The sequence below is a fragment of the Haplochromis burtoni genome, unplaced genomic scaffold, assembly GCF_018398535.1.
Source record: "Haplochromis burtoni strain Fernald_Lab_line unplaced genomic scaffold, NCSU_Asbu1 Contig_234, whole genome shotgun sequence".
Lineage (NCBI taxonomy): Eukaryota > Metazoa > Chordata > Actinopteri > Cichliformes > Cichlidae > Haplochromis > Haplochromis burtoni.
The window spans coordinates 757,397-772,967 of NW_024582595.1; the positions used below are offsets into that span (position 1 = coordinate 757,397).

At 42.6% G+C, this 15,571-nt stretch overlaps 1 protein-coding gene across 12 annotated transcripts in view; it reads right to left on the reverse strand.

Moving 5' to 3' along the window:
• Positions 1–15,571, reverse strand: part of robo2 (roundabout, axon guidance receptor, homolog 2 (Drosophila)) — a 259,000-nt gene that overhangs the window by 139,073 nt on the left and 104,356 nt on the right. For 9 of the 12 annotated variants that reach the window (XM_005937501.3, XM_014338483.2, XM_014338481.2 and 6 more), the window contains exon 2: positions 840–1,166. In XM_005937501.3, the coding sequence (XP_005937563.1) occupies positions 840–1,166 (327 nt within the window). Of the gene's footprint in view, positions 1–839; positions 1,167–13,588; positions 15,450–15,571 lie in introns of those variants that run through there. The other 3 variants (XM_005937503.3, XM_042226912.1, XM_005937502.3) reach the window with 3 other exon arrangements.

A 15,571-nucleotide genomic window follows, 5' to 3' on the forward strand; every position in this document is an offset into this window, starting at 1 on the left:
ACATTTGATTTCCAATTTTTGCTTGTTTTATGTTGTCTAAGGAGTCCAGCTCAACATTTTGAGAGACTGTCTAAAGTTTGTCACTTTCATGATAAGAATTCTCCTCTTCCACAACATAAGGACATAGGGACTTTCCCCTCCACCTTATGGGCATTTTGAGGTGCCTGGGAGTGGCTGTATAGGAAGCCCATCCTGAGACTGCTGGGGGGTAGGCTCATCTTCAAAGGTAATTCGATACACAGCTCAGGTTATGCCTGTCACCATTCACCAACAGACTTCAGAAGGCCTGTGCTAAATGTCCATCACAAACTGTGCTTGTCATTCGACCCCCACTCACCTGCGAGAGAGCCATGTCAGCCATGCCATCATGTTCCCATCATAAAGCCTCCCAGCAGCTTTACGTACATACTCCAACCCATACACACAACATCAATATATATCCCTTGGGCTTGGATCACATTTATCAAGTGCATGGAAGAAAAAACTCATTATCCAAAACTCCGACCAATATTCCACAATGTGAGGTCGTAATAGGGTTTAAGTGGCTCTTTTAGACCAGCAGGAAATTAGTATTGTTTGTAAATGGAGAAGAAAAATGAAATTAACTAAAAATAGTGCCAGAAATTGTTGACTTGTTTACTTTAAGTACCTACAGTAGAGACGATGTTTCAACGCTTGATTAGATCAAAAATGTATTCTGAATGTGCTGAATGCAAATCCAGTCTTTCCATCAGTAAGCAGTGAGATCAGGATTTCTCTTTATCTGTCCTTATAAATTACATAATGTGAGCAGAATCATTTTGAACTCCAGCAAAGAGGAGAAGAGACTCTTGACTTACATGCTACTTCCAAAGATGCATTGCGGCTCACAGCTTCTCCCAGGTAGTTCCGGGCCACGCAGACATAGGCTCCCTCATCTGGTTTGCTCCGCCGTCCATGAACGATGCGCAGGAAGAAAAGCGAGCCGGTGGGCAGCAGCATACGGTGGGAACGTGGGTCATCTTTGTCTGTTTCCACCCGCTCTCCATCCTTGTACCACTCCACTGTCGGGGTTGGCCGCCCCTCTGCTTTACAGTTGAGAGTGGCGGGCTCCCCTTTGGATACGATCAGGTCAGAGGGATGCTCCACAATCCGGGGTGGGGAGTCCTCCTGGCGCAGACGGGATCCTGAGGAAAAAAAAGGATGTTTTATGTTCAGTGATGTTATTATATAAGCTTTATAAAGTTAAGAACCTCTTTCATAACAAACAATAGGAAAAATAGTGGGAATATGGGGTTTTAATTAATAAACACAACTCATAGCAACAAAATAAATAAGTTGTCTGGGTCGGGAAGACCGACCTCTGCCCAGAGCAAAAGCTATGAGGTGTGGCTCTGAAGCGGTCTCCAAGGTATCAATTGACAACTTTTACTCTTAAAGAAGAAAAACATATAAACAGGTGGCACAGTGAAAGCACATATAAACAGTGTTGTTTCTCAGCAAAGGGGTCCAGGGTGAACCCACTGGTCAGCTGTGGCCTTTATGTGTGGGGTTTTTACCCAGTGCCCACTGGGTACCTACTGCCTTTTACCTCCCACAGTCAAAAGAAATGCATAATAGGTTAACTGGGGATTTTGTCTGTAAGTGTGAATGTCTCGTGAATGATTGTCTGCTTCCATGCTCTGGCCATTTATATTGACTGGCGACCTGTCAAGAATGCATTCTGCCTCTTGCTCCTGACAGCTGGGATAAGCTCCAGTGCCCACGTGACCTTGGATTGGAAAAGCGATTAAGAAAATTGATGGACATATATAATTCAATGTTAAGTATCCCATAAAAAACAAACAAATAGTAACAACTAGGAAAAGAAACTCTGGTAATCCACTTTTTCAAATAAAAAGTAAACTGAAGTTATTATATACTGGAAAAGAAGGACAACAGAACTTCTACTTTCTGTGTAATGATCCAATATCCACTGCGATCCACTGTGTTCTGCTGAGTTGATTTGGCAGCCTATACATAATTTACAAATGCAGTTACTACTCACTAAGCGACATCTAAAACCATCAAGCTACAATTCAACTCAACAGCAATAGGTATATACAAAAAACCCACCCAAAACAGCTAATCTGGCTACATGTATCCACATTTAAACCCCCCCAATTTTGATTCACATTGTTCAAAAACCAGGTGACAAAAGCAGTTGTTTTTGCTATTTTTCTTGCTGCCTGGACCCAAATAGCAGAGGTAAGTGCCTTTATATATCTGACTTGGGATGGAAGCTTGTAATAAAAGCCTATTAAAGCTTTTAATAACCATAACAGGTTAGTCAAAAAAAAATTCTATCTGCTCTTCTCAGCCCATGCAAGAGCTTGAGAGTAATGGAACTTACAGGCAAACAGTGAATGAAGGCATACAGTTAGCTTACATTAGAATTACACACATAGACCCACATTATGCTGTTTATCTGCCCTCTATATTTGGTTTTCAGAAAAAGTCAGGAAAAGTGGGAGTTCACTATGCAAAAAGCAGGCATGTGATGTGAATATGAATGTTGGGGTCCAGACTAATGTCAAATGCTAATCCCCTGTGGTTGAAAACCTTGGCCCACTCCTTTTCATTAGAGCTTACAGTGGGTAAGCTTTTGGAGCCTGGCAGTTAAGATAATGCTCTCCGAGTCAGAGTGCGCAGTGTGTCTGTGACCAGGTCTTACCCATGGTGATAAGAGGCTGTAGGCCACACAAACGCACGCACAGACTCTTATATCAAGGAAGCCATGGGAACCATGCAACAATCAAACAGTCTTATCCAGCAATCAAAGACACAGCAAAGGGAATGTGGAATGAGGCACAGTTTTCCAACAACCCTTTTCTCTTTTGAACCATTCAATACCTCATCAATAACTCTGCTTCAGTTGACAGCTAAATGTTAACCACTCAGTGTTGCCTTAAGTTAAGAGCTCAGCTCTTTGTCTTAAAATGAGCTGTTGCAGGTGTGCATGTGATTGAGCAGAGTTGATGATTGTGCCCTTCCCTGGGGGCAGTACAGTGGGGTAATAGAATGATGCCTGCTGCACAGAAGTGCAGTATACCACATAGGCCTTTGTGCTTATGTAAGGGGTAATTTGAACACAGGATGCAAGCATAACAGCGGTGGTTTCAGCTCTTTGTTTGGCTGGGTTTTGCACATCCCACCACCCGTTACACTTCAACCTCCCAGGGGAAACCAGGACAAGCTGTACCGAGGTCTTTTCTCCTCATGAGTCTACAGGCAAAGGGACACGAGCCAGCAGAAACCTGCTGGTCAGCATAAAATCCACTTCAAAGACCAAGTGTGGTGGATGTGTGTGCATATGTACACACAAACACACACAAAACACACAGATTTAGTCTGGAAATGTGCACTAGTCCACAAAATGTCAGGAATCAGGGATCAGATAGGGACATATTGACCCCTGAACAGAAGGCAGTCTGTTCTCTCTTCTTCCTAATTTGGGCTAATTCCCTCCATTTCCCTGTCATTGATTAGTGATCAGGCCTGGTGTCTTGCACTAACTGGTGCCACAGACAGCGATCTGTAGTAGAGGGGTAGGTAATATTCTGTCCCCAGAGTCCATGATCTAATCTCATTGGTATTATGTGGAAAACTGAAGAAGTATAGCTGGTGTTTGGAACAAAAATCTAAGGTATTTTTCTTGCTATCTTTTTCACCAAAAGTAGGGAACAATAACCTAGCCAGCAGCCAATTTTCCTGTCACAGTGAGGGCAAAGAGCAAGTTTGTATTCTGGCAATAAGTGACTTAATAGATTAAGCAGTAATTAACACTGTGACATTGATAAATGGAGGGCAAGATAAAGGACAGACATGTAGGCCCCCTTCTCCCTCAGATCCAGTGTCAAACGCACATTTATTCTTATCTCATTGGAGCATCTGCTTCCCCAATAATCCACAAATCGTGCAGTGGCTTTCCGCTAAGGCCAATGGACATGACTAAACTGCAGTGACTCTATTCGATTTCTATCAGTCTAATTTCTTTGAATCCAATTTGTATTCCAATCTATTGCTTTCTAATCACTTAAACCTTGAGTCTCCATCTGGTCTCCTCTTTCCTGTGGAAATGAACACAGCAGATGCCTCTACAATTGTCCTTTCACTGCCAAAAAAAGCTAAGCTGGGTGCACAGAAGGCCAGACGTGACTGGTCAGTGTCCTTCCTGAGTCAGGTGTAGAGGTTAAAAGCACATCCATATGCTGTGGAATATGGTTTGAAAATGACCCATTAATCTCAATACTGGAAAACTTCAACACATAAACCTTGTGAGCAGTTTCACTTTGAAAAGTGCAAAGAAAAATATTTGCACAAGCTTAAGCGAGTGTATCTACTACAGCCCTCATGTGGCTTCCATGAATGTCCCTGAATGTGCACTGTCCAAAAATATCAAATTAAAAAACTTTATATACATTCCCACTGTTGAGCCATCAGACCTAACTCCTCACAGGAGCGAAAGTCAATTTTCAGCTTCCTATTGGGCCCCTTTTCCCACTCTCTTTACGGTAAATGGGCTTTCTGTTGCCCTTTTAATGTGATCATTGGTGCTGTGCAATCAAGTGCTCTCTGAGCTGAGGCGAGTGCACTTCACTGGGTCTCAGGGCACACGCTCCAATCAAAATGCTGTGTTTCCCCTGTCTGCAATAATACCGCCATTACTTTTCACCACTGCTGTGCAGTCATCCACTTTTGGAAAAAAGTAGGAACCACAGAACAAACAAACAAGCACACAGACAGGGAATGAAATCAGAGAGGGATTACTGAACCAGAAGCTGATTCTTTTCTGCCTTTTTTCTTCCCGTCTACTTATGTCAGCTTCACTGAAATGGATGCAATTTCGCTGTGCTGTTATCCAAGAAATGTGCAGTATTTGAGCACCCGCTTTTCTCCCGCTATAGTGTTTCAACCAATATGTGACGTTAGCATTGAAATATAACTGCAAAACATATAGGTTAAACAAGATAAGATGGGTAACATTTGTCCTTTAAATCCGAGATAAAAAGCTGCTTAACTACAACTCATTCTCCTGCATTACCACTGACCACACACCTAGAACTGGTCTTTTCTGTTATCTTTGTCACATATTTATTCATGTGTGCAACAGAAGGCCAGGCCTTTGATGATCTTTTTGTAATTATTTTTATTAGCTCCCAGGAGAAATTCTCCCACCAACCAAATCAATACACACACCAGTCACAGGAAGAGCACTGAAGGAAGGGCTCCCCAAAGAGATATTAATTATTCTACCAACAGATGCATGCTGATCAGAGGTAACCAATGGCAACCCCAGACCAAGGCAAAAAGTTTTGGTCACCAAAGCGCCATAAAACATCAAACAGAAAAAACCAAGGTCCGGGCCAGGAATGCAGTAATATTATAATGTGGAAAAGGCAGAGGTATTTCGGGCAGAAAGTGCTGAAATCCAGTGGACTGAGTGAATATAAAATTGTCCAAAAAAAAAAAAAAAGAAAACCTCAAAGAATTTTCAGAGTGAATGAATTATGCATTAGATCCATGTTGTCCAATCTGAAGTATACCCTCCCTCTGCCTCCCACTTCTCCCAACTCTCTCCACTTCTCTTCAACCTCCCACTCGATCTCCTTCTCTCTATGCATCTCCGCCTCTACCTCCCCATATCCCTCTGTCCATTTCACTTGCTCCCTGTCCTGTTACATGCTGTCCTCACTGTGAGGGTGACTGAGTCATATCCGTCATGTCATCAAAGGGGAAATACGATAAAGCAGCAGGGGGAAACTGGTGATGGTGAAAGACGGATGTTACTGGCCCTCTACGCCTCAGCACCGGCCCTGCCGTGACACTTCCAAGCAGCCCGTTCTGCACCCGAAATTCATCTTCTTTATGCCAAGCTGTCAGTGGCGTCACAGCGCATGAGCGCCAGTATACTCCAATACCAGACAAACAGCCCATCTCAGTGAGGTGTCACTGGAGACATCCTGCTGTATCTGCTGGAGCCCAGCCCAGTCCAGCGCATCCGGCCAGCCACTCGATACAGCAGAATCCTCAAACTGAAGACACACAGAGTGAAATGAAGAGTGTTCACAGGTGCAGAGCAGATTCCTCCGCTTCATCTTCTGTTTCAAGAGAGGGTGGGGTTTCAACTAGGTAACTGGCTCACATGATGGAGTCTGTTCCACCTCAGTGCTCCGCATACTGCTCCTCTCTTCTCCTGCTAGGATCCATACTTTGAAAGCAAACACAGGGGTAATTCTATGAGCTGCTCCCAACCCCTCAATGCATCCATGCTTGCCTCTAACAAATATCAGATAGAATTCCATTCTGAGTGTATTTCAGGCAATGTCGAGGTGGGGTCAAATTGACTTTGCATCCATGTATTTACTCTCTCCCCCATGCAGATGGAATATATAAATAGATAACTGTGGGAAACAGAATATCTGATTTTACTGCAAAGGGCTGATTCACATTGCTTGTATTTCAAGGAGTTTCAACCTTGTTTTCCCCCCATTCTTACTCTCCACCCTACTATGAGTATCCATGCACAGAAAAGGCGATGTTATCACTTTTCAGCACTTGCCTCGTCTCAAAAGAGCGGAGATCGCTGACTTGCAACAAGATACTAAAGGAGGAAGAGCAGGATAACGTAAAAACAGTTAAGACTGCTTTATTGTAAAGGGAAAAGTGTTGACAAGCATGCTGCTTCCTCTCTTTGTATGGACTGATTAGTACAAGGAGTACAGTGCTAGTTCTGTGGGGCTGTCAGGCCACTGGTAGGGATACTAAACTGCGTGATGCAGATTAAATGATTTCCGATTCCTGGGCCAGTGAAGTGTGTAGCTCACTGCGCCACCCCACCTTTTTCAAACCTCTCTTTTTTCCTGCAGATCCTTTTGAAGAGCCTCTGCTCTAGCATTTGACTGTTGGCCTTTGCTTTGCACCATGACAGTAACCTTGATATTAAAGTTGTGTGCTTGGAAACTCAACGATTTCCATTCCAGCCCAGTCTCCCCTTCCTATTCCACTACAAAGAATCCCTTACAGTTAAGGTAATGTTCACTTGCTCCAGTCATGCAATGATCATCAGTAATAAGCAATCGTAATAGAGTCCAATTTTCTTTGGTCATTTTAATCTCTGTAAATGTTCTACAAATTAGATAAGAAAGCAGCAGTGTTTAGATCTATCTTTTCATGGTATATCGTGTGTGCAGAGTGCGTGTAATTGTAAAGACAGCTGACTCAAAATCACTTTCAGGTGTTAACAGAAATTAAAAAATATAGATTTTGATCAAATGTGGAGGGGGATAGAGAAGGGTGTAGGTGACACATGGTGTTGAGCTGTGACTGTGTGACTTTGCAGTAAGTGGACTGACTAATCCTAAATAGACTTATTTAGCTGCCTACAGTTAGGCTGGGAGATACTGACACACTTTTCATAAAGCACTCAAAATAATAAGCTATTCAAATAATAGAAACCTTAATTTAACTTAAATTTAGCTGTGGAGTTTTTCAGGAGAAAACAAAAAAAAAGGAGACTAAATAGAAAAGTCAAAACCAGGCATGTGATGTGTTCAGAAACGGTGTCTCTCTGCTATCTAACCACAAGCATTTCATTCAGCTGAGTCCTCTTCAGGATGAGCATATGTATGTCACACAGAGACATCAGGTAGTCAGAAGGTAAATAACTAACCTGAGCCTCCTATGTAAGCGCACAAACAAAAAATAAGTATTTTCTCAAAACGAATGATATTATTTCACAGGACAGAGGTCAAACGCAAAATGTTTTTAAGAGGATTTCTTACCCAAGTTGTAAAAAAAGCAAGGAAATATAAAAACTCATTGGTCCTCCCTGCATGTCAAGCACTCCAGTGGTCCTTAGATAAGCTTAACTCCAGATGGAAACATGAAAAATAAGAGCTATAACCACACCATCCAACCGATAAACTCAGAAAGCAAAGCACCGGCTCTGATACTTCCTTTTTTAAGGTGCAGCCAAGCAAGTCAGAATAAGATTTATTAAATTTTTATACCACAAGACATTTAGTGTGGTCTTGCTTTGGGATACAGGGTCAAGGGTGCCAGCAGTAAGTGGAAGAGGACTCATTCAGTTTATTGAGGCCCATGTATCCACGCTAACACAAAACAAGACTTTGATGGTTATTAATAGTGTTTCCAAAACACATTTACCCGCACACTCCTACAGCAGTTCATAATTCTGGAGCTGGCTCTGTGTTGCATAGCCTCTCAGTGACAAATGCCCGGGAGCAGCTATGCAGAAAAAAAAAATCACCACCATCCTGGAAGTGAAAGTGGAGAGTTCAAATGTTCAAGGATGTGATTAGGGCTTTTGTCCTCTTCACCGAAACGGTTGTGACACTTGGCTGATGCCACGTTCCACACTGAAACTTCAACCACAAAGCCAGTCTCACCAGGAGTCATTATATACAGTAAATCAACTCGCCCCGGGTCACGGTGACTAGGTTTACAAAGCAGTGGGGTGCCATTTTTTTCTTTTCCCAGCAAGGACACGACAAGAACAGGTTCCTACAGTACTGACAGAGAGAGGTGCGTGCATTTTTCATTTGTGCATCATCAAAGTGATAGCCTCTGCTCTGAAACACTACTCTAATGAGGTGATGGTCTATAGTCTGGAGTCTTTGTATTTCTAAAGGTTTTTATCCTCCAGTTAGCTTCAGGTAAGAAAAGCTGGATAGCTGTCATGGCTAGGTGATCCATAGACCGAGCAGGAGATGAAGACGGTGGAACAAGACACTTATTCAGTGGCTCCACCACTCTGAGCAGCATTACAGCTGTGCTGGACTACTGCTGCGCGTGATGGATGTGTGCTTGAGTGTCGTACTCTGGCTGTCCATCTTCATATGTCTTGCACTGCGAGACAGCTCATGCATTTTTATCACCAGACCTGACCTCATCTTTAAAACACTGGTGAGATACTCAGCTCAGGTACAACTGTCACACAAAGTCTTAACAATGAAGAACAAGAGAGTATGTTTTGTTTTTTGGCTTAAAACGTCGAAAATTAAAAACACATACATCCCCCTAATGTTGTAATTGTGCATTATTTCTTCTTGCTTTATCCTCCTGCAATCACTTAATGTTTGCCAGTATAGATCTGTATGGTCTGTAAGTTTACGGTGGATTTGTGTATCTGTGTTTGTTTGTGTAGGGGGGCTTTATCCTAAAAGCATGGATTATACAGTTCCATGTACTTCCATGAGTCACTCAACCTTGACATCCCTTCCTCCTATCTGAAGGTTGCTGCGAGACAGCCAAACAGAGGGCAGGGTGAGGGCAACGGGACACAGAGTAAATAAATGCTTTCCCCAAACAACATTTCAGTGCAGCTTGGAACATGAAAACACAGATAAGACAAACACTCAGTCCCTTCCATGTTCACATCACTTCTGTTATACTCAGTCCTTATGTCATGTTGTTTTGCCGTGCTCTTACGACAGTTACATTTTTCCTGATAGGACTGCTCATCAACTCCACAGTGTAAATGAGTAACACATCCTGCACATCCTGATTTATATAACGGCACCTTTATTTACTGCTGGCCCCCTTACAACTTTTAATCTGCTGTTTGCGAAACAAAGACGATGACAGAACAGACTGAGGCTTATATCTGTGCTCTGGGGCCCAGGCGGTAAGCACAGGTGTGTATTCTATAAGTACAGGTGTGTGAGACAGGTGAAGGCCCTTACCACTTGTTTTACCTGCTTTAGTCATCTCTATTCATCATATCACTCCTCCCCCACCCCAACCTAAACACACTCCCACTTTATGCTCCTATCACAGGTGTACAATAAACTCCTCATTGTTTGAATTCCACCCTCATTGACACTGCCACTGATGGGATACCTGAGCAATGGCAGTATGTGTGTACGTGAGATACAGGGGAAGAGCAAGACTGTGGGAAGATCTGAAAATATATATTGTGGGAGGAAAGACACTAGCTGTCTACCTAACAGTGTTAAACCTCTACTTGGTCCTGTTGTAATCTCTCAGTTATTTTGTCTTTTTCTCTGTGCAATTCCGCTCTGTAAATGTCAGGGGTATGCTTGACTGGGGCTTAATAAAGCGGAGGTAAAGCAGGGAAAAGTGGAATTACCTTCCCTCCATTTTGCTGGTCTTAGAGGAAAACCAGCCATGTGCATTGTCTGAAGCTGACATTTTCTCTCCCACATCTGCACCATGAAAATGCAAAGACACTACCTATCGTGTTTCAAGAATTTAAAACAGCTGTGAATCCTCTTATATCTCAGTGATCACACGGCATTATTTTTGTGATTTAAAAGAATTATGGAGAGCTCAAACTTTACTCTATCACGTGTTGAATGTGTGAAGTGATCGCTGTTGAAACACGAACCACTGAGCAGCCAGACTTGGCTGTTAAAACATCATAGGAGATGACATGACAACGTTACCGGCCAAGTAACACTTATCACTTAAATGGCACAAAAGGATCAGGAAGCTGATTTTTACTGGACAAGTGCTCACCGCATCCCATTTCCTCGTTCCCTATTCGGTCACTTTGTATTATGATTACCAGCTTCAGTCTTGTTATCTTAACTCATTTTTGATGTTAATCAGAGAATAAACAGTAGCGCTTCATGGCAAAGAGCAAGGCGACTTCCTTGACAGTGATGAGACTATGGGAGACAGTAGAGAGGGGACTTTCCTGTACATTTGAGATGAAGGTTCACCATTACAGCAACCCCATTCCAGCAAATGAACCGCAATTACAATAACACTGCCTAAACACTGCCAGCTCGAGCAGAACAATCACATTTGGGGCACGAATCGCAATGGCTCTTACACAATGACCTCAGCCTGCCTCATCATTCACCTAGACTATTTTAATCTGGGCTTACTTTCCATTATAGGCCAGCACTATAAACCTCTCTCATTTAATCATAACCATCAACAGAGTTGTTAGTTTGCAGTGTTCTTCGGTAATAAAGCATCAGCCTTGCAATTTATATTTAAAAGATTGTATTGTTAAACCACTCTTCTCTCAGTTTTTAGATTTGATTGCACCCATTCTGTCCCTCCTCCTTTCCATAACACACGCGCACGCACGCTCTCCTGGTTTGAGTTTCTCTTGACTCAGCGTTAGTGAAGCCCCAACCCCGCTGGTGAATCAAAAACTACACACTATCCACAGAAACGACCCCATCCCCAAGCGGCCATCTAAACAGCCTCCTTGACATATTTAAGTTGGTCCTTTTTTCAGCACCTCTTGGTGTATCACCCAGGATGAATGTGATGTCACCAGCTCCTACATCAGACACAGGCATGCAGGAGATCTCAAAATAGCAAAGGGTCAGGAGTGCATGTCCACTATGCAAAGCATGTTCTAAACCAGCTTCAAAAGCAGCACAGTAGAGTTTGTAAGATAACAAAAACAGCTGCAGACATGTGTATTCCAGAAAGTATATCCTACTGCAGTGTGCCTGTTTTATACAAAAAAAACCCCCCACACACTGTGGTAAAACTGTTTTCAGATGCACAACTTGTCTCGGGTCACTAAATGTCTTCCAACTCTGGCCAACAACAGCCAACACACATCCACTTTCTCCACCTATTCCCTCCCAGTATCAGTCCTCTCCTGCACACTAGCAGTATTAATCACAGCACACTAAACAGTGACTGACGCCATTCACAAGTCTTGGCTTTGTTGGCTATGCAGCCCAGTGAATGCAACTCCAGGCCTTTTTGTCTGCCCAAGTGGACTCTTAGTGGAAGCTCCTCCCTCTCCATGGACCCTAAGATTACCTCTTAAAAGGCTGGGTGATGGGTGAGTTCTGCTGGGATGGAATAGGAGAGCAAGACAGAGGGGGGAGGAGGGTGACAGGCAAATGATTGGGAAGATCCACTGCTCCCTGGGAGATGTACTCTCTCTCTCTCTGTCCAGCTAGCAATGCCATCAGCTACTGCTTAGCAACCAGTGGCTGAACAGAGTAAAAAACACCAAAAAAGGCCAAAGGGAAAAAAATTCAATTCCCAGAAGAAAGGAGACTTGATTTGCAAACTACTAAACGTAGACACTGAACTAAGACGCTTCAGAACCAAAACTTGCAGCTGTGACGAACAAAAGCGTGGGTTGACAGGCAAAAGAAAAGAAAAAATGGGACCTTACAGACTCTTGCATTCAGGGGCAACAAAAAAAACTGGTTCACATATGGATAAGCTGAGCAAACAATGCAATACAAACATATGTGTGAATCATCACTCACGTATGATAATATAATGACCCAGCACGAGACTCGTCAGAAGTATTCTTTTCTCATTCTTTGATTATAAGCCTCTGATTGTCTGTGCAGACAGTGTGCAAGACGACTGAAAAAAAGGTGTGTCCTTTTCAAAAGAAGCACTAAAATGAAAGCAGACCATGGAATTTGAAGGTAATACATCTTAATACCGATTATCGTTTCGCCAGTCACAGGTTGGACCCATTCCAATCACGATTTCCGTCACCTAAGCTGTCCTATTTTGATGATTGCTGTGAGTCATTACATTAACTCTCTAGCTGAAGCTGTTTTAATTCCTCTATTAAACTAGTTCCCTTGTAGGCCAGAGAATCCTGAGAAGCATGTAGTATAAAGATGCTGACTGGGCACTCAGTGGTAGACTGGATCAAGAGGGCAGGAGCTTTTGGCTGCAGAAATGAATCAATCTTGTCTGTAATCCACATCATCATTAAACATTAATCAAACAAATGGAAATAATAAACTGTGGCACTGTTCCAGATTTGGTTTAGGTCAGCTTACACCACAACGCACAACCACAGCTCTGAAATCCTAAAGCACAGAAACCACACCATGTAGTGCAGAGTGCAGACACTGAGTATTGTACAATCATAGCATATATAAGAAGCAGGCCAATGACCCCCAAATTTACAGAGCAGAACTAGGCTACTGTCTGTTTTATACAGCACTACTTCCATTTATACCACATCGAATCTCATATGTTTGATACGTTCTTTATTTTCCTTTTCCAAAAGGGTCTCTCTCACCTCTGCAATGGAAATACCTGTAGCCGCTGTGACAGAACCTGGAAATCATTTATATTCAGCTTTCTCTAAAACCTGTGTCACAGTCAGAAGTGTTTCAAAACACATTTAAAGTGTTCTGTCATGGTATGAGCTATGGTTCTATATTATATTGAACAGCTTTTTCTCATCTGTTGCATATAAAAAGAAAATACACCTAATCTTTGCTCCGATTTTAGCCTCTTGGGAGGAGCTTTTTTGTTGGTTTTAAGCATTTCTTCGTTTTTTTTGCTTCGACTTTAGCGGATGAAAAAAGAGAAGAAAATGAAAAATAAGCACCGAGGAGATGTAAATTCATTTAAATAAAAACTCCACAAGCTCGTCATGTTATCACCCAAAAGCCAATGCTGATGGCGACTTATTATTATTATAATAATTAAACTGTAAAATAAATGAGAAACAAAATTGGCTTTAAACTGGGTGTTGCACGGCAGGGACTTGCGGAGTCAGGGAAGAACAGAACATTATAATATATTTAAGGAGTTTTACACAACAACGCGTTTAGTAACTTACCATCAACTTGAAAATACAGTAGTCCACTGACAAGGATGAACGCTAGCGGACCCATACTAGCATATTAACCATCCACGGCGGGCGCGTAAATCCTCGATTTCACTACAGAAAGAAAGATGTCCAAAATGACAATCAAGTCAATTCCGTGTTTCTAGGAGTTATGGATGGGCCCTATTTACTGACAAAAGCCAGTGTTAAGGTCCAGAAACAGAGAGGATCCATTTAAAGTAGTAGTTTACCCGGAGCAGAGCGGGATGTAAATAAACAGCGAACCTTGAATCCAAACTCTCGGTCTTTGGATATTATCCCTGCTTGCCCCGTGAGTTCCTCTGCAGTCTCTGCTGTTTGACAAGATGACCTACTGTACACGCTGTAACGAACAGAGTCTGAAAGAAAGGTAATTTAAGTCCACACTGGAAAAAAACAGCATAGTATCTATACTTCTCCGCTCGTTATCGGGTCCTTGAGACGCGTCTCTGGCACCTTTCAAATCTTCAGCGACGTCTCCATAGTTGGAGAGACGACTCGGCAGCAAACCAAACTTCAGCTATCATGCATTTCCAGAAAGTTGTGTTATTGTAGCGAGAAGCAGCTCCCGAAAGACCCATGTGCTCAGCGCTGTAAATGTACAGTCATTCTACAGTTCAACATCCTCCTCTCTTTCTGCCTTTGGGTTTCAACAGCGCGGCCGCTAGGAGCGCACGGTCTCTGCGCACAGCCCGCAGCCCACCACACTGAAGCTCGACGCACTCGCACAAAACAAGGATCGGTTCGCGAAATCAGGAGCAAGACGAAGAGAGAGCAGCCTAGTGGTTTGAGAACGAGGAGAGTTTGGACGTCAGCCCGAATCTCTCTTAAGTTGTGATAATCAAGATAAGCATTTCAAGCGGAGAGAGAGAAAGAGGGAGGATAATAAAGCCATAAAACCACTTTACACATATTTGAATGTTTACACATTAGGAGTTTAACTTTTTATACGTTTACAGCCTCAAGTGCAGTCATTGTTCACCACAGGGCTGGATTGGAGAACAATGTTATCTGAAGACATCAAGGAGTTTAAGCATCTTATTTACTGAAACATTTCCTAGTGGGGCCAACAACTACATCTGCACAGGCAACAGCGGTAAAAGGGTGGAAAACGAAAACAGGATAACCTAAGAATCACGTTATTTTATGAATGGAATTCATTCATCATATGATAAAGCTGCTAATCAATATATTCCATATTTGAAGGCAGGCAAATTACACTTGCTGGGAAATTATAAGCTGAATAGCATGAGGATATTAATCCATTGAGATACTGAAGCAGAATTGTAAATATGATCTTTGTCAGAAATCAATGACTGATTGACCGAGGCCCTGCCCCAGGATGAGGAGAGGAGCAGCTCTGCATACCAACAAATAAATACACAAATGTCTTTTTAAGGGCGAGATATGCAGACGCACACACGGAATGCAGAGAACAACATTATTGCAGTCCAATTTTAATCATGGCCAAATCATGATTGGAAACAACAAGGAGGACCAGAGATGTGCTGATGGTCAGAGATAGAGGGGAGGTTCGTGTATGTGGTCTGAACTACCGCGCAGCAGCCTTCTGCATGTTTTCGTACAGGGTTTATTACGGGGGAGCTATGAACTGTGAGCTCCCCCTACTGGTGTCAGCTATGGCTACCTTCTTGCTACCATGCTCTCTTTTTTTTAATACCGGCCTACGAAGCCGTATACAGCCATGGTACAGCATATGGAGACCCAACAGGAGTGTGACGGATATAAGAAAACTTGGAGACTGCGTGCATTGCTGTGTTATATCAAGTAGATGAATTCACATGATTTGATAAATGCCACACCTAAGGGGCAATTTCAGCACGCAATGTACAATAAACCTCAAATCTTCTATGTTAGGAAATAACAAGCCGAATGCACTGTTTTACATCAAAAAGTTTTGATTACGCTGACAAACTGTTTTCCAAAATTTGTACC